At 43.1% G+C, this 23545-nt stretch overlaps 1 protein-coding gene across 4 annotated transcripts in view; it reads left to right on the top strand.

Moving 5' to 3' along the window:
• The window catches only part of ADH5 (alcohol dehydrogenase 5 (class III), chi polypeptide), a 94759-nt gene that overhangs the window by 4253 nt on the left and 66961 nt on the right, over positions 1–23545 (top strand). For 3 of the 4 annotated variants that reach the window (XM_085898964.1, XM_085898961.1, XM_085898963.1), the window contains exons 2-5: positions 393–1214; positions 17187–17361; positions 21804–21875; positions 23301–23375. In XM_085898964.1, the coding sequence (XP_085755090.1) occupies positions 433–1214; positions 17187–17361; positions 21804–21875; positions 23301–23375 (1104 nt within the window). In that variant the 5' untranslated portion in view covers positions 393–432. Of the gene's footprint in view, positions 1–392; positions 1215–17186; positions 17362–20354; positions 20382–21803; positions 21876–23300; positions 23376–23545 lie in introns of those variants that run through there. The other variant, XM_085898965.1, reaches the window with a different exon arrangement.

Genomic DNA, 23545 nt, shown 5'->3' with positions numbered 1-23545 from the left:
ACGAATTCCTGTCCAAATCACCTACAGTTGAATAGCAGGCCTAACCAGGCAGTTCCTAAAAGTCTTGGGTCAAAATCTTTCCCTATCTGACCCCACAACAATGTAGGACTAATTGGAGTTATTACTAAGTTGTAGTTGTCATAGTTAATTAGTTCGCCAAGTTTTAAAAGCGACCTTTTGACTTCGAGATAAGCTTTGTTTGTCAATCTTTAAAATCTGATCCGAATGGTTAAATTGGATTTGAACCCACAATCTTGAAGATGCCAGTCCATTGTCACCATAGATAGTTTTTTTTTTTCCTAAACTGTCATTGCTGCAATGTTATATTGTTGTACTTCATTGTATTTTGCACCTAAATTCTGTTTTTCATACCACCCTGATTTACCTTTTAGATGCACTGTGGAAGAGAAGCATACAGGTGCAGAAGAGCAAATGGAGAAGCATTCAAACAACAATGGGTTGAAGCAAATATCGGAGGAGTCGCAATCTGGAATAAAGATCCACTCTCTGTCTTTGGCAGAGTCGCAAACTAGAATGGAGGCCCATAATGTGCATCCACTGGAGTCACAGCCTGAAGCAGAGACTCATTCTGTGCATCTGACCAAGTCACAGCCAGAAGCAGAAACACGTACTGTGCATCCACTCGAGTCACAGCCAGAAGCAGAAACACGTACTGTGCATCCACTTGAGTCACAGCCTGAAGCAGAGACACCTACTCTGCATCCGTTGAAGTCGCATCCTGAAGCAGAGACACATGCTGTGCATCCGCTGGAGTCGCAGCCCGAAGTTGAGACTCATTTGGTGCATCCAAGTGAGTCACAACCTGAAGCAGGCACCCAGACTGTGCATCCCATGGAGTTACAACCTGAAGCTGAGACTCATTCTTTGCAACCGACCAATTCACAGCCTGAAGCGGAAACACATTCTGTTCATCCGACCGAGTCGCAGACGAGAATAGAGGTGCAATCAAAGTATTCACTATTCGAGTCGCTCCCAGATATAGATCCAGATAAGTCATTGATAGAGTCGCAGCCTAAAACAGAGACCTGTACAGGGCATTCAGCAACAGAATCTCAATCTCTAACACAGATGCAGATGTCAAAGGGAGCAATGAATAATCTGGATCGTAGTAAGGCGGAAGGTCATATCTCCAAAAAGCAGCAGAAGAAGCTCATAAGACAACAGCAGTGGGAAGAGAACCGAGAACTGAGAAGGTAATGCTTGTTTTTTTTATAGATGATTGACTAAGCCAAGTGATACTGTGAAGATTACCAGTGCCTGACACGTACTATTATTTGTCATTCCACAGAAACATTTATTGGATTTCTGAAATGAATCTGATAATTCTCAACCCGTTTCTTTAACTGTTTCTTATGGACTTTCAAATATTTTTTTTAAAGAAGTTAAACAACAATCAGTTCTTAAAAAACTGTTAATGATTGGATCTCAACATATCAATAATTTCATTTTGCATTGCTATCGGAAGAATAGTATAACAAACTATCGGAAGTTCCAAACGTTGCCTTATCCCCATATTCTTCATTGAATGCAACTTGGAGTTGACAAATCGATTTAATACGCGCGCCGTTTTGTGCAAATCATGGAAAATGTGCAGCTTGTGCAACACGTAATTGACTTTTGTTGTTGTTGTTGTTCAATTTTATCTTTCAAACATTCACATAGTTCGTGTTTTAAATTTTCATTGAAGTACTACACATCTCATCCAGTTGTATATGAACAGAATGTTCCTGAGATAGCAGTGAAATGCTTGCTGGAGACGGGATTCTCACAGACCATTTATCACATAATGTAAACTGCATAGCCAATTTGAGACATGTGATTGATAACAATGCCATCTCTGTTGAAAAATTCTGTATTCGTATTCCAAAACAGCATCATACTGCAGGAAAATGGATGGTATATACAGATGATATATGCAGCCTCTTGAATCTGCTTCATCAGCATGTGGAGCTTTGTTGTCAAGCAAGTTATTACCTCTGCCACCGAAGGTGGACACCTGGACAGGGTTTATGTTTTCACCCCTTTGTTTGTTTGTCTTGTCTGTGAGCAGGATATCCCAAAAAGTTATGGACGGATTCAGACGAAACTTGATGGACAGGTTGGGTGTGTGACACGGACAAATCGATTCAATTTTGATTTACATCTGGATCCAGATACTGGAATTTTTTGATTTTTTTTTTTTTTAAGTGATTCATCATAATTGAGAGATAGAGCCAAAAAGGATATATAGTATGATATTTCAAAAAGTTAGGGACGGATTATGACAAAACTAGGTGGACGAGTTGAATAGGTGACAAGAGCATGAGCCAATTTAAATTTTGGTTAAGGTCCGGGTCCGGATCCGGATCCGGCCTATCAGTGGGATACAAAACGTAAACTGTTCAGCCTGGTGGAGATATGCACTCTAGTTCATATTGTAATGAGTTTTTAGTGTGTGTGTGTGTGTGTGTGTGTGTGTGTGTGTGTGTGTGTGTGTGTGTGTGTGTGTGTGTGGACATAACTCCAAAACTATAAAACCGGGTAGCCTGAAACTTTTCCTGCACACCAAGAAAACTCCAAGGAAGTGCAAGAGTGAAAATTGGGTGTTTGGGTTAATTAAAACACCCCTTTTGAAGATAATTAATGGCATTTAATTATATCCTTCATTAGGTGATCCTCGGTCACCTCGCTGTTTGGGATCTTAAGGCGTATCCCAGGTAATTTTGCTGGGGTCTGAAGCCACCATGTTTTTTGACCTGCTCAACCATGCCTTCACTTGGAACAGGCCGCAACAATTTCTTTACGATAAAGTTGTTGTTTTCACTTTCCTCACTCATATTATCGAATGCCTGTTCATCATAGCTACGAATCGCTGGGTACATCGCAATGCTTGTATACACCCGGAGACGGCAGCGTTCGTGGCTTTATTTCATTTCCAAACATGCCATAACCTCAAGAATCTCTTAAACTAAGCCAAATTACAGAATTTAAGCTCCAGAATCGAACTTATAAGCAGTTTCGACTCCTAAAAAAAGTGTTCATTTGTCCAATTCGGACATATTTGATATTTTGGGCCTCTCTGGAGTCCAGGAGGTTTATGTTTACTATGCCGGTTTGGTGATTGCTAATTGCGTGCTAAGCGAGCCATTACTTATCAACTGTTTCGTTGGAGTTCTTAAGCCACTTTGCAAGTGCTCTACAATATTCGCACTGTCGCTGAATACTGTATGTCGATTGACTTGAACAAAGTTCAGGGGCACTCGCGTGCGTTGTTGGCCACGTGTTGTTCTGCGGTGAAACAGGCGGTGGCTGGCTTGCTGAAAATGTGAAATTATATTTTCCACTACGTTTCCCCTTTTTGTTCTTCCATTATGGGACCCATCACTTCCATTATAGGACCCATCACATTAAAGATTAATGCAAATAAAAATTAAATGTTTCGCTTTGAAATGTTTCTTCAAACATTTTGTGTGTTGTGTGGTGAAGCCACTTAGCGCATGCTCTTCAAGTTTCAATTGCGCTTCCGCAGTTCTATACCGGAGGTGGGAAGGCAAAATATATGATATGATCATAATGAGAACAAATATTTTCAGTTATGAAGTAAGGAATCGCCATATCACAGCAGGAAAACCAAGAGGTATGCATACTCACTCTGTGTAGCCTGTATTTGAATACCGACACAGCAATAAACTGTCATCCCAATCTTTCACAGGCAGGGTGATTCATCAATGTATGTGTCATATCTCTGATGGACGATAAATTGGGTATCACATCTGCCGGAATCCCTCACCCCTTTTCCTCCATCACCCCTCTCGCTCCCAACCCTTCCCCCTCTCTCCCACCCCTCTCCCTCTGTCTGACCCCTCTCTCCTTCCCCTCCCCCCTTTCCTCTTCCCCCTCTATCTCCCAACCCTCCCTCTGGTCCCCCGCCCTTCCCCCCTCTGTTCAGGGGACTGTAGCATGTACAAATCAGATTAGGAGTGAGCCGACCAGTAGGATGCAAAGGTAGCTGCATGTAAGAGCATGCATGCAGGCAGACCTTTGCCAGGAAGATAGCGTGGATTGTAAATGCTCCCGCCCCAGGTCTCAGTGGATGTGTGCGTGCACAAGTTGCTGCTGTTGCCTGCTATTTCCACACCAGGTGGATGGGTTTCAGGAGGTGAAACAGACTGTGTGTGTGTGTGTGTGTGTGTGTGTGTGTGTGTGTGTGTGTGTGTGTGTGTGTGTGTGTGTGTGTGTGTGTGTGTGTGTGTGTGTGTGTGTGTGTGTGTGTGTGTGTGTGTGTGTGTGTGTGTGTGTGATTGGTATCTACTTATGCGAGTTTCAGAATATGGAATGCAGTCCTCCCAAGGTGGGCTCAAAGTTTCTCCCTTCATTTTGGTAAGGGGTCACGATTCATGGACCATGCTGTGAAGTTTTTTTTTTTTTTTTTTTTTTTTTAATTCTCAAAGTTTTGTTCTGGGCTCTCTTCAGGATTGTCACTGAGCCCAAGACAGCTTCAAACTGTAGTTTGTTTGTAGTAATACTCCCAGGGATGGTTTTTAATATCTCTGTGAGGTTCTTTGTCATTTCCGTTGCTTCAGCTATCTCTGGTACAACTTTGGCATTCTTCAGCTTCCAGGATCTTCTCACTTCATTCTTGAGGTCTTGGTATTTGGTCATTTTCTTGATTTCTGCACCGTTAGTCCAAATCACTGGCATTAACACCTCAATTAGAAATGTCTCCTCTTTTTTTTTTGTACCAAAGTATAATATCTGGTGGCACAATGCTTTGTTTTCGATGGTCACGCTCGATGGGATCATTTGTTCGTACGTGAGCGGTAGGTACTTTCTTGTTTTCAGTGATTACTTTTGGTTCATGTTCCCACAAATTTTCTAGAACTGGGACATCAAAGTTTTTGCAGATGTGCCAGCGGATTACATTATCAACTCTGTTGTGTCGTTGTATGTACAGCTGTTCTGACATGAGGTGTGTGTGTGTGTGTGTGTGTGTGTGTGTGTGTGTGTGTGTGTGTGTGTGTGTGTGTGTGTGTGTGTGTGTGTGTGTGTGTGTGTGTGTGTGTGTGTGTGTTCGGTCATTAAAGGCCCTGTCACACCTTGACGTTTTAGCCAGCGTATGGCAAGGTATCAAAATGTATGCAAAACGCTGGCGTACACTGAACTATTGATGTTTTTCCCAGTTTTGGACGTATTCATAACGAGTTGGACGTATGCATAACGTATTAGTAATGTACACAGAACGTTTCGATAACATATAGATAACTTATATCAACGAATGCTGATCATGTTGTCAGCGTTCACAACCTATGCCCAACGATAGTCTAACTTATGCATAGCGCGCGGCAGCGTATCGCCGACGATCACATGGCATAGCCTATTAAAAGGCTGCAGCTCGATGATTCAAATCATAACAGCACTCGACATCGAAGTGTCAAGCCGCTGTCACACCTTGACGTTGTAGCCAGCGTATGCCGACGTATGAAAAATTTGCCGAACCAAGCTGGCACACGTTGAATACATTATGGGTAAGTTTTGTATACATTAAGAGCACACTGGCATATGTCGTAGTATGCTGGCGTACGTCGAGAAATTTTCAGCATGTTGAAAATTTCTCGACATACTCTGCATATGACACACGTTCCGCATACGCTGGCATAAGTTGGAGGCACGCTACGCGATCGTTGACACACGTCGACATATGTTACTTGTAAGTTACTCATAAGTCAAAACGCGTCTTGGTAATGTTTAGCATACCCGAAACTTAATTTTTAACCTATGAGTAACGTGCTTTGAACCTATGTGTGACGTATGTAGACGTATTTGATTGACGTCTTCCGGACGACCACAGAACTTATTGAACGTGTTTCTAACTTACATCTACCGTATAATGGCGTATTGGCAGTGTTTAGGGGAATTGGTATATAAAAATGGGCTTCACAGGAGGAACCCGTCAGTGTTCCAGACTCCATGGTTTTTTTTAATGTTTTTATACGCTGAAGTGTTGATGTTTTTTCCCAGTTTTTGGCGTATTCATAACGAGTTGGACAAATGCATAACATATTAGTAATGTACACAGAACACTTCGATAACTTAAACATAACTTATTCCAACGAATGCTTAACGTGTTGTCGGCGTTCACAACGTATGCCCAACGATAGCCTAACGTATGCATAGCGTGCGGCAAAGTATCGTTGACAATCACGTGGCTTTGGCTATTCATAGGCTGCCGCTCAACGATTTAAACCGCTGCCGCTCAACGATTTAAACCGCTGCCGCTCAACGATTTAAACCGCTGCCGCTCGACTATTTAAAATGGACGCTGGTGGTCGAATATTTTAATCATAACCAAGCTAGACATCGAACTATCAACATCATCGTCATGCCGAGGAAAACTTCGAAGAATGCTGCCAAGAAGTTTCCTGGCCGTGGCCGTGGACGCGGACGCAAGGAGGATCCATCATCACCAAAACCCTCCCTACCACGCTCACCCTCTGCCGGAGAGGATGCTAACTCCAACGCCTCTCGGGCATCGTCGGGGGTATCGATAGCTGCGTGCGTGGCCTCCGCCTCCTCTCGGCCAACCCTTGTGAAGAAGAGGGCCAAGAAGACACAGTATTGTCTCGATTTCAAAGAGGAGCAGCTCATGTGCGATTTCCTTCGCGAGAACGCATCCATCTGGGACATCAAGAAGACGGACTACCAGAGGGTGGACAAGAAGGCAAAGCTCTCGGAGGATCAAGGCAAGGCCATGGCGAAGTCTGTCGAGCATCTTCAAGGGTGGTTCAAGTCCCTGCGAGACACCCACACCCGTCTCGACAAGAACAAGAGCGGTGACGGTGCCCCGGAATTGACAGAGAGGTAGCAGTGGGTGAAGGCAAACTTCGGCTACCTCAGGACTGTGGTCCGCCATCGTGCTGAGCCCGTCAAAAGTGTAAGTATAAACACATTAATATCAATACTAATATTTATTTATATTAGTTTTACTGTACTTCAGATCTCTAAGCAAATTATTCATTGATTACTACAAATCATTGAATTTGCCTCTTATTTTTGCCTTGTAATTTATAAATCAATTGTCATAATTGCAGGTAAAGGAAACCATTGCAGCACACAGCGGGGACCTCGAGGCTGCCGAGGCTGCCTGTGCAGAGCTCATGGTTGGTGACGACAGCACGCCCTCCCCTGTCCCCTATTCATCCGCACAGGGCAAGGGGAAGCATGGCCACGACGATGACCAGTTGCTGCAGTCACTCGAGAAGAGGGTGCACGAGTCTGGGGAGCTCCTCAAAGTTCTCGCAAAGCCTCAGCCCATCACAGCCAGCATAGCCTTCGCCAACTACATGTGTGACAGCCTGCTCAGCATGTCCAAATGCAGGCTCCGGATGGCAAGGTCACGCTTCACCCCAATCCTCAGTGAGCTATTAGACTACGACAGTGATGAGGAAGAACCTCTCACAGTCCACACCGTCCCTGCTCCTGCTTCCGTGCGAACAAGTATGGCACCAGCTACGTACCAGCCACCTCGCCACATGTGCAGACACAAGGTACCGCCTGCGTCAGCCTGGGGCTCACAGACAACTGTGCATGTGGACCCTAACATGCAGCAGCCACAGTGCCAGCCGATGATGCCTCCTCCCCCTCAACATGGGTTCCAGCCAACCTCCGCCTCTGCATCTGCTGCTATAGGCTCGGCTAACCAGGTACCGAACCAGAGCCCAAGCGCCTTTGACACTAGCAGTCAAAGTCTCTTCAACATCTGTGGGTTCTCAGGAATGCTCAACCTATCCAGCGATCCTATTGCTGCAAGCACCCCGTGTGGGGAGCTGAAGACACCTCCACCACCAGAGAAGAACAACTACGTACAGGGACAGCTTGGTTATGTACTTCTCTACATTTGCAGAGACATTGTTTTGGGCATGTTTGTGGCATTTTTTATATACGTTTGCCCAGTGTAATGTTCCATTATTTTTCAGAGCACTGAATAAAAGCTGAGCAAACTCTTGATGTTTTTTAATATTTAATTGAGAAACAATAATTAACAATAACAAGCCGGTAGGCGACATGGCTGCTCGCTCTATATGGAAAGCTGGCCGACGCGACTAGCCGATATTCATGTACTTACTATAAATCAATTTAGCACCATAAATATGATTATCACAGCCCTCTTCGTTTGCACCCAGAATACCCGCCTTGTGAAATTTTAGGCATGTTTCCAAAGACACTCTAACAAATGGTGGCCGTGGTAATCCCATTTATCTATTCGCTAAAGATTTAATTTTTAGCAGCGTCTCGCGTAGCGAACGCTGCTCTAAAAAGAGAGCTCGTCGTTTTCTTCTTCTTCTTCTTCTTCTTTTTCTTCTTCTTGTGAAGACAAAACCTTTTATATTAGGACTGCTCTTTTATATACACGATCCGGATCTCCTTAAATACTAAACACTTGTACACATCCTCGCATTGAGGTGCCTTTTGAGAGCATCTATCATGAACTTTTAAATATATTCGGGCATTTGTTTTAAAGTTTCGAAAAGTTCACGTTACTTTTTAAAGATTATTCCATGTAATGTATTGTAATTCATAAATACAGTATTTATTTCTTAACTACAATATATTTTTCGTAAATACGTAAATACACTATGACGGGTCTCGCTATTGGCTTCATCAAGGCACGTGATGAAATATTGGAAGTTTTTTTGTTGTTGTTGTTTTTTTTGTTTTTTTTTAGAGGACAAAACCTTTAGGACGCTGCTCTTGGACACATTTGTCCTTGTTTTTTTATGATGCTGTAACACATTCTCCTTGGGCACATAAAAAAACAGGTCCCTCGGAGGTCCAGTTTCGGAGGTATTGATTTTTTGGTACAGTCCTCAATAAGGGTGCTCTAAGAGCAGCCAATAAATTATGGCCTTATCCCTTATGTCTTTATCCTTTGTAAATCAATGAAACGATGTTCATTTCAAGAGGAATGTTACTGCCTCTGAGGTCCTTTATTGCCTGAACAATGCAGTAATACAAATATCTAAATCATCCTATCTTGCCACGGAACTGCGCCAGCTGGGGAGTTAACCCAGTGCTTGAGGAGATTCCTCTGTTTCTTTCCGTCATTGGAGGCAGTGTTGTGGCCAGTAGCTGTCTGTGTATCCTCCAAGTGATGTCCCTCTCGCTATGCTCCTGGAACAAGGTCGCGGTTCTCATTCTCTGCCTGGTCAAGCTGCTGGATCTGTAGTCCTGGGTACCTGGAATTTGAATTTTATTTTATTTACTTATAAAGCGCACCTATAATAAAAACATATATTCTAATGCGCTGTACAATAAAAAGTAACAATGATACATATAACATTTAAGGTAAAGCATATAATTTTTATAAGCATAGGCTAAAAGTTAAATTGCATTGTATACTGTATAATATATGCTATGTAAACATGAATTCCCTGGTCCTCATGAGGTTGTGCAGGATCACGCATGTTTTGACAATGAGCTTGACAGTGGAGGGGTGATGCTGCATGGTACTTAACAGAACCTGGAATCTCTTAGCCAGGATGCCGAATGCATTTTCTACTATCCTCCTTGCTCGGCTAAGCCTGTAGTTGAAGATGCGTTGCTCATTCGTCATTCACCGGAGGCTGTATGGCTTCATCATGGTTGGTCGTAAGGCAAAGGCATCGTCACCGATGAAGAAGTAAGGTACGTCCTGGTTGTCGTTTGGAAGAGGCTCAGGGTCAGGGAAACCAAGGGTACCGTCTTCAGCGCATTCCTTCAGCTCAGAGTCATTGAATATCTGCGCATCTGATGCTGATCCAGTACTGCCGACATCTGTCCAAATGATTTTGTAGTCAGCATCAACAAGCGCCATCAGAACAATAGAGTAGAATCCTTTATAGTTGTAGTATTGGGACCCACTCTTTGGAGGACAGCGGCAAGCCACGTGCTTCCCGTCAAGTGCCCCATATGTATGGGGAAAGTTCCATCTTTGGAAGAGCTTGTCACCTATGGCGCGCCAATCATCAGGAGTACTTGGGCAAACCAGAGCCTCATCCACATATTCGTCAATAATGGCTTGACGGACTTGTCTGACCACTAGGGACTGGGTGTTATGAGGGACCCTCCATCCGAACTTCATGGAGGCATACTTGTTGCCAGGGGCAAGGTGATGCAAAGTCAGTGCTTGCCTCATGCCAGGCTCAAGCGGATCCATGTAGAAGGTGTACTGCTTGGTTATCCTTGGACCCACTCTGGCTTGCAGCTCGTCAAACATCGCTGGGGGCATACGGAGGAAGTTGGTGAAGGCTGCTTCGTCCTCGTTACGGAGTTCCACCATGAGCAGGTCATATATGCCAAACTGCCATCGCCTCCCGATCCATGGTCTCACCTCGTTCTTTGTCCTCCGTTCAGCTCTTCTTCTCCTGGCTCTATTGGCACGCAACTAGTTCATTGTCAAATCGATGAAGTCATGTTGATGTTGGAGGACAGGTAGGTATTGTCGTCTCAGCCTTGCCGGATCCTCCATCTCTCCCATGACATGGACATGTACTCACCACGGAGTCTGAAAAACTGACGAGTTCCTCCTGTGTGAACCCCATATTTTCTAGCAATTCCCCTAAACGCTGCCAATACGCCATTATACGGTAGCTGTAAGTTAGAAACACGTTCAGTAAGTTCTGTGGTCGTCCGGAAGACGTCAAATACGTCAATGTGCGTTGGAGATACGTTACACATAGGTTCAAAGCACGTTACTCAAAGGTTATAAATAAGTTTCGGGTACGCTAGACCGATGGTTCTCAACCTGAGGGGTGGCGAGATTATTTTTGGGGGTCGCGGGAAGGTTATCAAAACAAATAAACAAACAAATATATTGTTTCGAATTTTTGTAATTCGATTGCACACAACATTAAGGTTCCCTTAGTCAATTATGTCGATAAGTGCTTGTTCCATAGATAGCTCACCTTCCATTGTTTAATGGGCAGAAATCGATTAGATGCGCTGTGATTAAATGTAATAGTTAGGGAGCGATCCCAACACAATGGAGATGCCCCTCCCCCTCTTCTGTAAAGAGGAAGAAGATCCCTCTTCTTTATTTCTTTTTTTTTTTTTCTTTTGTTGGGGGGGGGGGTCGCTGCTACAAAAGGTTGAGAACCACTGCGCTTGACATTACTTCGACGTGTTTCGACTTATGAGTAACTTACAAGTAACGTGTGTCAACGATCGCGTAACGTGCCCACAACACGTTACTCATAGGTTAGAAATAAGTTTCGGGTACGCTAACCATTACCTCGACGTGTTTCGACTTATGAGTAACTTACACGTAACGTGTGTAAACGATCGCATAACGTGCCTACAACTTATGGCCAGCGTATGTGGAACGTGTGAGTCATACGTCGGAAAATTTCAAGCATGGAAAATTTGTCTAACAGCTCGGCGTACTACGACGTATGCCAGCGTGCTCTTAAAGTATACAAACTTACCCATAACGTATTCGACGTGTGCCAGCGTTTTCGCAAAATTTTTCATGCGTCAGGCATACGCTGGCTAAATCGTCAAGGTGTGACAGGGCCTTAAGCAAAACATATCATTCTCTTTGCTAATACCACCTCTACCCCTCACCTTTCTCTCCCCCCCCCACCCCCCCTCCTCTCTCTCCCTCTCTCACCTTCTCCTCGCACCTCACCCCTCTCACAGTGTTTAGCAATGTTTCGTGAGGTGTCGCTCTCCCCACCTCCCCCTTCCCTTCCTCGCTTGTGCTACCTTTTCTGGGAAAGTTATTTTTAGATGGATGGTGGGGAGTCAACTTTATTTTGTGCACCGTACAGTCCAAAAGAATTAAGGAATAGGGACAAAAAATCATCGAAGTAGGCAAGAAAGGAATCGGAACAACAATGAAATGACCTAAAATCCAATTTGGTGAGAAAGTGGTGAGAACAGCAGTTGTACATCGCAAATGACGTTCCAAGCTGCCAGCGTTTTTCTAAGACGGAAAAAGCAAATAAAACATAAGAATTCCTCTGGATCTTTTTCAGTCCAGCCTAAGGCAACGTCGTGGACTGGAAATAATGTCTGAAAATGTGGAATTAAAACAAAACCGATCGAGATGGAAGATCTGTCATATGCTCTCCCATGCGAAACAGTGCTACACATTTACATCGAGAATTTGTTGTCCCTCCCTCTTCTTCCAGAACCCCCTGGTTGGGGACTAAAGTATCTACAACCTTCGTCTGATGAGTTATGACAGTCCCTTAACCCCCCTGGCAAGTTTGGTTGCGATTGGATAACTCGCAACCAAATGCATCGACCAAGGACAGATGCCAAATTGCACATTTTAGTATAGTGATTATGATGATGATGGTGTAACGAGACAAGCCCTCAAGTGTTGGCATCGAGTGCTCTCAAGTGCCAGTCCGTGTGTGCTATGGAGCACTACGCAATGTGCAGAAGTTGCGGCCGAATGTAATTAATTATGTTTGAGCCGTATGGCATTCAGGTAAACACGGTTCCCGAAAAGCACATCATCTATTAATATTCCACTCACCAAGTAATTAATTGCTCATTCAAACTTTCAATTATATTAAATCAATTGCACCGAAAACTGCTTTGTAATCCTTTGTGAGTATACAGGTACACAATTTTTGTTTTTCGACCGAAAAAATGTGGGGGTGGAGGGGAATCGATATGCTGCCAACTTTCCTCCAAAAGGTGGGGCGGTACATGCCCACCCTCCCATCCCCCACCTCGTGACGCCCAATGTTGCAGGCATCCCCTTACTTAAATACTTACAACCAGGTTTTTATAAGTTAGAGGTGGAATTCTCAACCGTTCCTTACATGATGTCCCCTTGGTTCTTTCAGATTTTGTCATCATTGTTGAGCCTATAATTGTTGAACCAACACTCCACAAACATTTTCACTAGAATTGAGCAATCTTTGTAACACTAGAACACCAGGACTTTGTAATTTCACAAAAGATATTTCCACATTTCAAGTTCCCAAGATGTCTGTTCTTTTCACTGCATCCTCTGAAGTTGTATATTGACCACAGTGAGGAAAGGCCACCATTGAACTGTTCCTCAGTGATATTCATGGGAATACAATGCTGAACAAACTTTATTGGTTCTTACTTGACATCCCAATGATTCCCCAAATTTTTTCAGCACATTGTGTTTTGATGTGCCAAAACACGTCGTGTCTGTTCTGCAGAATAATTCATCAGAGGAGTTTCTTCCTTCTTGATGTGATTTCTGCCAGATTGATGGTTACGGTTGATGTTACCTGTTATCTTTCACGTCTTCTGACGTTACCCAGAATTGAAAGGACAGCTTCAAAACTCCCAATGGTTGTGCCTACTCTCTAGCAGCAGATTATTACCCCTAATTCGAACTCTTAACTCCTTTATCTGGAACTTGATGCTTTTATAACTAAGCAATGAGACTGATTACTATTTAACACTGTGATAATCATGCTTTTATAAAACGGCCACACGTGTGAGCAAATCCCACAATTATGTAAAGATGTGTCCCATAACTTTTGGTAGGATATTGCAAGTTCAGATGTAGTAGTAAAATGCAATAATGACTAAAGCCAAGCAAGTGTCAAATGAAACATCCATTGTCATGTTGCAATTACTTGGTTCACATATATAGAAATGTACTGATATATATATATATATATATATATATATATATATATATATATATATATATATATATATATATATATATATATATATATATATATATATTGTTACGGATTCGCGCCCGCCGGCGTGCTGACGGCCACGTAACTCGAATCGCGGCACATCGCCCACCGGACGGACAATCCAGTCGTGACCCTCTCGGACTAACGCCGGGAACCAGTCACGGGTGGACCTTTCGGTCTCACCGCGATCGAGCCAATCAGCCCCCGCGTGGGATAGCGTTGCTCGCCAAATTCGACCTACCTAAGTACCCACACGGAGGGTAGACCGGGCGATCGCACCTCGCCGCAGGTCGGCTTCGGACACGGGCCACTTAAGCGACCCGTTCCGTACTATCGGGATAACCGAGCGGTGTTATTCGTCGACCTCGACGGTTCGATTAATTATCGGGCGTATTCAGCCCACTACCAACCCTTTACGTGAAGCAAGATGAGGATTCAATGAAAGAAATGACGAAGCGAAGCGGGAAACAGTTCAACACAAAGCACATTTATTCGCGCTGAACGGAAAGCACACATATTCAATTCCACCAAAAGCACATAGAAAAGAAAAACACAATGCAATTTACACAAAAAGCAAATGCGACAATGCAGATCTAATACCGATTACGCGAGCACACGGCAACACTTATACAATTTTACTTCACAGACGGCGCCGACAACACATACCCAAAACCAAGGAAAAGAAAAGAGAACCCTCAAGGATGAGGCGGGCCTGAGGCCGAGACCGGGTCGGGCCTACCCGTCTGGCGATGAGACGCGGAGCGGCGATGGTGCCTCAACTCCGCGGGCCTCGCGGGCAGTGTCTGGTAGGGGGTGGGAAAGGGGCCCCCTTGGTCGCACTATCTCAGCGCAGGAGGAAACAGGAGGGGGGTTGCTGATGCTCGGGGTATAGAGGATTCCTACTCTGCCTCGAGTCCCGCGACGAGCGTCTGCCCTCGCCGCCTCTCCACAGCTCCGTCCCCTCCGCTCCGACTCCAACGCACACGACGACGACCAGCTCCTTCTTGCTCCTTCTTCCCAACTCCACCGCCCGCGAAGTCTTAACTCTCTGTTTACTTGACTGACGAACACGGTCGCTTATATCAGCCCCGTGGCTTCGCTCTCTCATCTTTGACCCCCTCCCTTCGACCTTTCACCTCGCTCCCCATTGGCCCGAGAAAAAGTGGGCGTGAATGCTTTTTGATCCATAAATTTGCATATATCGATCGCCCTCCAACGCCCTGGGGGCGGGGCCAAATCGCCCCTTGCTCACCGATTGGACGGAACAAAAGTGGGCGTGTGTCGTTTTTGATCCGTTTTTGAAGTGGAAAATCCGTGGTTTTGTACACGCTGTTCGGCGCGCGCCCTGCACGAGTCCAACACCGGTACCCACAAGCGGCGCAAGAACGGTGGCGATGCGACGGTTGCGAGGTGTGACGTGAAGCGGCGCCGCGGTGGGTGGTTGATGTTGTGGTTGGTGGTGGTAACAATGGCGGTTGGTCCAAAATAAAGATAGTAAAAGAAAAACGGCTATCCTGAAGAGTCGCAGCACGCATAAATGACATGTATTCCCACTAGACAACGGGTTTGGGCCTAACTACACATGTACTTACCGAGATATCTCACCTAAGGGACCTGAATGGTGGTTTGCGAATTTGGTAACCACAACAATATATATATATATATATATATATATATATATATATATATATATATATATATATATATATATATATATATATATATATATATATATATATATATATATATATATATATACAGGGGGCTGCAAAAGTAGGTATACAGTTATGATATACTGGTTTTTGATTAATGATTAATGATTAGGTTTTTATTACCTCTGCCACCGAAGGTGAAAAGAGGTTATGTTTTCACCCCTGTCTGTCTGTCTGTGAACAGCATATCTCAAAAAGTTGTTTACAGTTTGGGTGTGTGATAAGGATGAACTGATTAGATTTTGGTAGAGATCCAGATCCGGGTCTGGCTACAGGGATTTAATTGATTCTTCACCAGTGAGAGATGGGGCAAAAAGCGATATAAAGCATGATGTCTCAAAAAGTTGCAGACTGATTCGCACAAAATTTGGTGGACTGGTTGGTTGTGTGACGAAGAATTGATTAGATTTTGGTGAAGATCTGATCCGGATACGAGAATTTAAATTTTTTTTTTAAAGTGATTCTTCACCATTGAGAGATGGGACGAAAAACGAAATGCAGCATGATATTTCAAAAAGTTATGGATATATTATGCCAAAATTTGGTGGATGGGTTGGTTAGGTGACGAGAACAAGCCAATTCAATTTTGGTTCAGGTCCAGATCCAGATCCGGCCTTTCAGTGGGATACAAGACGTAAATTTTTTAGTCTGGCGGAGGTCTGCGCTCTACTGAAGGCCATTCTAGTTTCAATATCTAATTGCATTTTATGTTTTTGTTTTTTTGTAAAAATTGGAGTGAGGCTCATGGAAGAGCAAGGTACAACTGTTAGTGGGACAAACATCAAGGGAAAGAACGAATAGGAAACGATGAAGATGAAGGGGAGGATGGGAGGAAACACTGATACAAGCAAGTAAGATGTTTGGGTTAGAAAAATTAATGGGGGGAAATAAAGATCATGGGTCAGAAATCAGAATTGGGGATCACAAAAGATGGTGGTGCACTGCTTACTTGAAGTCCGAGAGGGAAGAATAAGACAGAACAGCCTCTGGCAAGTGGATATATGGACTGAAGAAGCGAGGAATAAAAGAGTTGAAGTGTGCAGTCGGCCTGGATTTTGGAAGTTTAACCAGAAGGGGGTTACTGTAAGAACATGTGCAACCTCTGCATCCTGGACTGGGAGTTGCTCGATGCATCCGAGAGGACTGCCAGATTGGAGGGAGCAATGTTCGAGAATGGATATTAGAAAATAGACTACCGACCTGCCTGAACTGTGAGAGTGGCAGACCATGTGCTTCGGCCTCATCACAGGAGATTCCATTAATTTTGAGAGCTTGAGATTTGAGAGAATCCAGCGAAGCTGAGCCCAGCCCGAAGCAGAGATAGTACTGCATTCCCTCCACTCCTCCTTTTTCAAAGGTGCTCTTCTGAATTTCAATTCCCTAAAAACAGCTAATGGCAAATTTTAACAATATAAAACACAAGAGAGCGTGATTTCAATTATTTTTCATTGTTTGATTGATAATATTCATGTGGTGTTGTGTCTTATAACTTTTGGTAGGATATTGCAAATTCGGATGTGGAGTGTTGAAATGCAAAGCCAAGCAAGCCAAGCAAGCGTCAAATGAAACATCCAGTCATGTTGCATTTACTTGGTTCATTTTAAAATATGTATATTTTTAGGTTTTATGGATTTTCAATGATTTCAAATGATTTTCAAAAGTATTTCATTGGTGGAGCACAATGCACATGTATAATAATTTTTGATTCATATTGCTACTTTGACAAGAAATGATAAATATTTCATTTGACGTTGAAATTTTAAGATCAATGTGGACCCTTCTTTGTGTTCAGGCAGTGTCGTCGAGAAAGGCGGAGGGAGAAAAAGCGATGCAGGGAAGACGGAGGCTCTGATGAGCAAGCATTCAAGCGTGTTAAACGGCTGCGGCACTTCGCAGATTCCAGTGCATGTGCTGAATCTGTACGAATCGTAATCGACTGTGGCTTTGAAGATTTAATGCCAGACAAGGTGCACTCTAATCACGTGTAATAGATTATTGTACCAAAATTTATTTGGCATCAATTCATGCCTGATGTCTGGTAAACCACTCCATTTCTTTGACAGGTTTGAACCCAAAAAGAACACTGTAATCATGAGATTGAAACTGCTGGTTAACGACTGCAAAGGCCTCATCCTCATATTCACAAACAAGACAATTTTTAAGCTAACGTTTCCCTACTTGTACACTGAGATGGCTAACTACTTGTACAAGGACCATCCTACTCCATACATTCCTATCTGCTCTATGGTGATATCTAACCCCCCCCCCACCCACCACAAACATATTCTTGATGCTGGGACATGTGCAAAAACATTCCATATAGCCAGATATTTCAAAAATATCATATAACTAGAAGGGCATTTGGTAGAGCGCATATCTCCGCCCGGATGTGGATCTTCACCAGAATCAAATCAATTCGTCCTTATCACACACCCAACCAGTCCACCAATTTTAGTCTGAATCCGTCCATAACGTTTTGAGATAAGGTACTAGATATTGGTTTTAGTCCGATCACTCAATAGTGAAGAATCGTGAAAAAAAAATCTCAAATCCAGATTTGGATCTTCACTAAAATCTAATCAGTTTGTCCTTGTCACACACCCAACATGTCCACCAAGTTTTGTCTGAATCCAAACACAACTTTTTCAGATATCCTGCACACAAACTAACAGACAGACAGGGGTGAAAACATAACCTCCGTCCACCTCAGGTGGGTGGAGGTAATTACAGTATATGTATTTTACTGTGGATACGATGGCCTTCGTATAAATGCTTAATATCTGGACAAACAACATAGTGGAGCAGATAACGGCAAAAATACTTCGGTTTGTGATGCAAGCATGAAATTTGGCACAAATACTCTTTGAGGTCCACTTTTTTTCAAAAAAGGCGCTGGCCACGCAAAATTCCAAGATGGCGACCATTTTTCAAGATGGCCGCCACATGCACAGAAAATTCCTCTTCTGCAGCTAAATATTTGAAACAAAACACAACATTAAGGGTGTAAACCAAAGTTTTTATTGTGTCTAAGATTTTAGCATGATTATTCTTTGTAATGTCACACCTCACAGCATGGTTGTAACAAAGATGGCATCCAGGATGTCTGCTGCAAAACCAAAACAATGCTCATATTTCAGGAAATAATAGACATAGACTCATAATTTTTGGATCTATACCTAGGTTTTTGGGATCAACTAATTAGTGGACTTTGAGAAATGGGAGAGTTGGCTGTCCAGAAGACCTGCCATTCTTCACCAAACCACTGCCATCCCCAGTCAGCAGGGCTCTCTGCTTCTGGCTGACATTGGGTTGCCTGGGCCCGCACACAACCAGCCTGGTAGGCAGCACGTCTGGTGTGTTGGAGCAGAGCTGCTCTGGTTGGTGGAATGACTTCGTAAGGCCTCTGCTTTCTGGCAAACATGTCAAGCCTGGCCTCGTCCACAGTGGCAGCACTGCTGGACCTGTCATACATCAGTATGACAAACTTCTCCAGTATCTCTAGGTCGCCATCTTCCACTGTGAGAGGGTACTGACTCATTTTGGATTTTTTTTTTCGATTTGATTTTTTTTCATGGCCAGCGCCATTTTTTAACACAGTAGACCAAACAGAGTATTTGTGCCAAATTTCATGCTTTCATCACAAACCGAAGTATTCCAGGGGTATTTTGCAGTTATCTGCTGCACTAACATGAGATGTTACTATTATGAGAGAGTTGAAAAGCGACATTTTATTCAAATCTGCATGAAATTTAAGGGATAGGTTTTCCTTCCAAACATGTATGTGCTTCCAAAATGTATACTGGGTCAAATGTTTGTACTCATTGAAAAGCTCTTACAAATAGACATCCAATGATTCCATGTTTGTTAATGTACCTCCTACAGTAATGGAAAAAAGTGTGCCGATTGTATTAAACATGCAAAACTGTAATTCGTCTGCAATGAGATATGGTTTTCTTTTTCTATTTTTAAACAACATATACACATTAAAATTTCCATCATAGTTATGCATTTTATTGTGGATACATTGTCCTTTGCACTCAGCGAAACATTTTGACCCAGGTCCCATAATCCTTTCGTTACAACAGTTGAAAGGGGAGTTTTTCTTCAAAACTGCATGAAATTTTATGGGAGGGTTGGGGGATCTTTCCGAGCATATGTGTGCTCAACGAGACGGGAATTACTGTTTATCCTTCGCTAGAGCTCTTCTGTAATCGTCCCACAAGAGGTCGAGGAGAACTTGCGTGCCATTGTGATCTGTAGCAGCATCATTTTCATGTTATAATATGTAAATATTCTCAAGCTTGGGTTGATCGGGGGTTTTCCGGAACCGGATACAACCGGAAGAGAGACGAGCGGGTTGTTCGGTCACGGGTGGAATAAAGGATTGACTCGGATTCCAAACGCCTTGGACATCTTCTCCTTCTCCGCTAAAGATCCGCCTGCTTAGAGTTTTGGGCACGAATGACTGCCATTTGTTGATGTCAGTCAGACGCATTCCACTCTACAAAGATCGTGGAGTTTTGCTGGGAACAATTCTTCCCTTGATATTGGCACCTTCTTGTGGCTCGAGTGTAGAGAGCTCTTCTTTTCCTTTGTGGTACCTTGCACGTCTCGTGTTGCTTTACACGGGTTGGTGTAGCTCGATTTCTCCTTGGACCCTTCATCAACATTCTTGCCTTCGGCCCTCCTGGGTTCCAGAAGGCTATTCAGCGAAGTACCTCAGCAACTTGCCATTGCCTTGCGGTATTTTTACTCCTTCCAGACGTATTCCCATCACTTGTAGGTTCACGACTCCGACCGCTGGCCAACGCTGATGCAGTGCTCCCTGTTACTCATTTTGCTAACCTCGGAAGGATGACGGACTGTGTCAACCCACCTGGTGTTGATTCAATAGCAGGAGAGGGGGTCGAACCCAAGACCCCCTAAGATCTTAAGCCAGCCACCCTAACCATACAGCCAACACCAGACTCCAGCAATGAATGTTCAGGTGAAATTTTTTTTAAATCTTCCCCAAATATCACTCATTTGCATAGTTTTCTTGTTACAATATGGTTAGGATCACCCCCAAAATGCATATTTTGACGTCAATTTTTCAAAATTTTCTGTGGGAGCATACCCTTGGACCCCCCGAGGAAAATCTCCTTTTGTCCTTTTTAAAAAAACATCTGCAGTTTCACCCATGAATTTATGTGGGATTTCAAAGCATACATGTGCTCACAAAATCTATGTTGGGTCAAGTGTTTGCACCCATTGGAAAGCTCTTTGATGTATCGATCAAATGAACCTTGTATGCACTATTGAAACAAGCTCAAGTGAGCTAAGATCCTCGTCCTCTTAATGATGACGTCATAAAAATGAATATGACGTCATTGTGATGTATCAGGTTTGCGATAAATTATCTGTGCTAATGCCCTGTTCGATTCCCGCAAACAAAATTCAAACAGCTTGCCAAGTTTTGGAGATAATGGTATAGGCAATTTCCATTAGCGGCGATATTTTGACGTCAACTTTTTTTCTAGGAAGACTTTCCAAAATCGGAGATGGTTACTGCCTGCGCATGGGCTTTCTGCATATACATGGCAAGTTTCACGAAGATCCGATGGAAACTCTGGGTTGTGAAACAAAAAATGTCAAAAAATAGGAATGACGTCATAAAAAATTGATATGACGTCATAGTGATGTATCATATGTGCAGTAATTCATCTCTGCTAAAGCCCTGTTCGATTCCCGCAAACAGAATTCAAAAAGCTTGCCTAGTTTCGGAAATAATTTTTAGGCGATTTCCATTAGCGGAGATATTTTGACGTCATCACTTTTTTTTCTAGGAGGAATTTTCAAAATCGGAGATGGTTACTGTCTGTGCAGGGTATTTTTACATATATATGCCAAGTTTCAGGAAGTTTCGATGAAAAGTGTAGGCTGTGAAACAAAAAAAGTCCACAAGAAGAAGATGAAGAACAACAACGTGAGTAAGACTTAGGGATCCTCCACGAGGATCTAAAAATAATTCATAAAATGTGTCTGGGTACAACAATAAAACAGGAAAAATTACAATTTTGCCCCCGAGATGAGGGGTCAACAGGCAGATCCTGCATCTCGATTCTAAAGGGTATCGGCTACAGAAATATACGACCCGCATAAATTCCCCTTTCAGGTGACACCACACCTCCACTTACACCCTGACTACTTCGGTTAACATAATTTTATTGCAAAGTTGGGTAGAGAAATCACCCTGTGGCACATGCACATCTAAAGAAGACTCCATGAAGAAGCATTATTGAACCGATGATGTCACTTAATATATATTTACCTCATGGAAATTAATATCACACATGTATCTGAGTTCATTATTATTGTAATGGAGGCAAAGGTTACCTGCCCATTGTTTGCCTTCCTGTCTCTCTCCCAGGACATCTATAAACTGCAAAAGCAGATACAGCGGTGCTACGCAGAGAACAGGCGAGCAGCTGTGCCAGCACAGGTACTGCTTTGCATGATCTTCCTTTCTTTCTTTCTTTCTCTCTTTCTTTCCTTCTGTTCATCATTTGACTGACAGCTCTTTGAATTTCATCTGTTTTGCTTTTTTTCTATTATGAGCAATATTACTGGTTTAATTTCCTTTAAGTACTTTCTTTTATTGAGGAATGTTGCTGGCTCCACCATATGTTGATTAGAGGAGAGGATTCCTTTGTTTGTTTGTTTGTTTTCTCTCCACCCCCCCCCCCCCTTTCAGTTTGATCTTAGGCGAATGAAGCTTGCACTTGTATCACTTGCAGGACAAGGGCATAAGGAGATGTCATTGTACTTTTACATTGTTTGTAAATATAATGAAACGCTATAGACAAATCAACACAGTAATTAAAACTGGTAAACCAGTAATCCCGGGCTTCAAGGCGTGCCTCCATTTTAACAAATTTCAACACCATCACCCTGTCACATGATATGGGTTTTCCGAGTTAGAAAGTTAGTTCAAGTCTGCAATGGGGTCCAGCTTCGGGGTCCCTCATGTTATATCAATGAAGGATTGAAAAGCCCACAACAATACATGATAGAGAAAGAAACTTCACATTGGACAAATCGAGGCTGGACAAATTTTCAAGTCCCCCAAAAAGTCCAATAACTCCACATTTGCATATTAATGTAAATGGCGAACTTGTAGAACGTTAAAATATCTTCCAGAATGTGTGCTCACTTTTTGTCTATCTTCTTTGGTTTTCATTTTACATGTCAAAAATGGGTGATTTTCAACTTTGGGGGGCTCTGGGGCCTCACTGGGGTCAAGTCCAGACATGCTATAAACATATTTGGAGTCCCCTGTTTATGTGCTATCTAAATTTGTCATTCAATTTTTTCAACTCTCATTTGCATGTTTTGCATATTTAATGAGGCGAATCCGCATCATTTTAAGTCATATTAATTATGTAACGATTTCGACCAAATTAACATTACCATGGAACTTAGCAAATGTGTGCAAAAGATTGAGGCTGTCGTGTTATCCGTTCTGGAGAAGAAGATGTTTTTAGGTTTTGGATAAAATCCAATATGGCCGCCATACCACGTGACCTACGTCATCAAATGTTTCATAGTATAAACTTCAGGTGGTGAGTAATAATCCTGTTAAGTTTCGTTCAATTTCATCGAACAGTTTTCCCTCCAGATCCGCCACAAAATCGGTCAGTAGAACATAAAAACGCCTTTAATAATAATAATACTAACGATTTCAATAGAGCTTCAGCCATGCTTTGAAGCCCTAATTAGGATTTGAACCGGGGATCCCAGCAACCTGAACAAGATATGCAAGTGGGAAACACCACACAAACTAACCCCCACTGTCGAACTTTATCTTTACACACAGTTTTCCTGCATCTTGTGGTTCTTACATATTGACTCATCTCTGTGTCTCCAGCTGCTATTGACGAGCCATGGAGCCAGGCTGAAAGCAAGTATGGACACACGTGATCATGGCTACCTTAACTGGAAGGTGAGTTTCACAGTAAGCTCAAAGCTTATCTTTCTTTTCTTTTTTTCTCCCTCCTTTCCCTTTTCTTTTTTTCTCCCTCCTTTCCATCCCTGTCTTCTATTTCCTCTCTCTCTCTCCCTCTCGCCCTCTCGTCCTCTTGCCCTCTCTCTTCCTCTCTCCCTCTTGCCCTC

Source organism: Eptatretus burgeri, chromosome 10 (genome assembly GCF_056783735.1).
Source record: "Eptatretus burgeri isolate ZD-2024b chromosome 10, Ebu_testis_v1, whole genome shotgun sequence".
Lineage (NCBI taxonomy): Eukaryota > Metazoa > Chordata > Myxini > Myxiniformes > Myxinidae > Eptatretus > Eptatretus burgeri.
The sequence above is the reverse complement of the archived record's forward strand: the minus strand, read 5'-3'. Positions and strand labels throughout refer to the sequence as shown.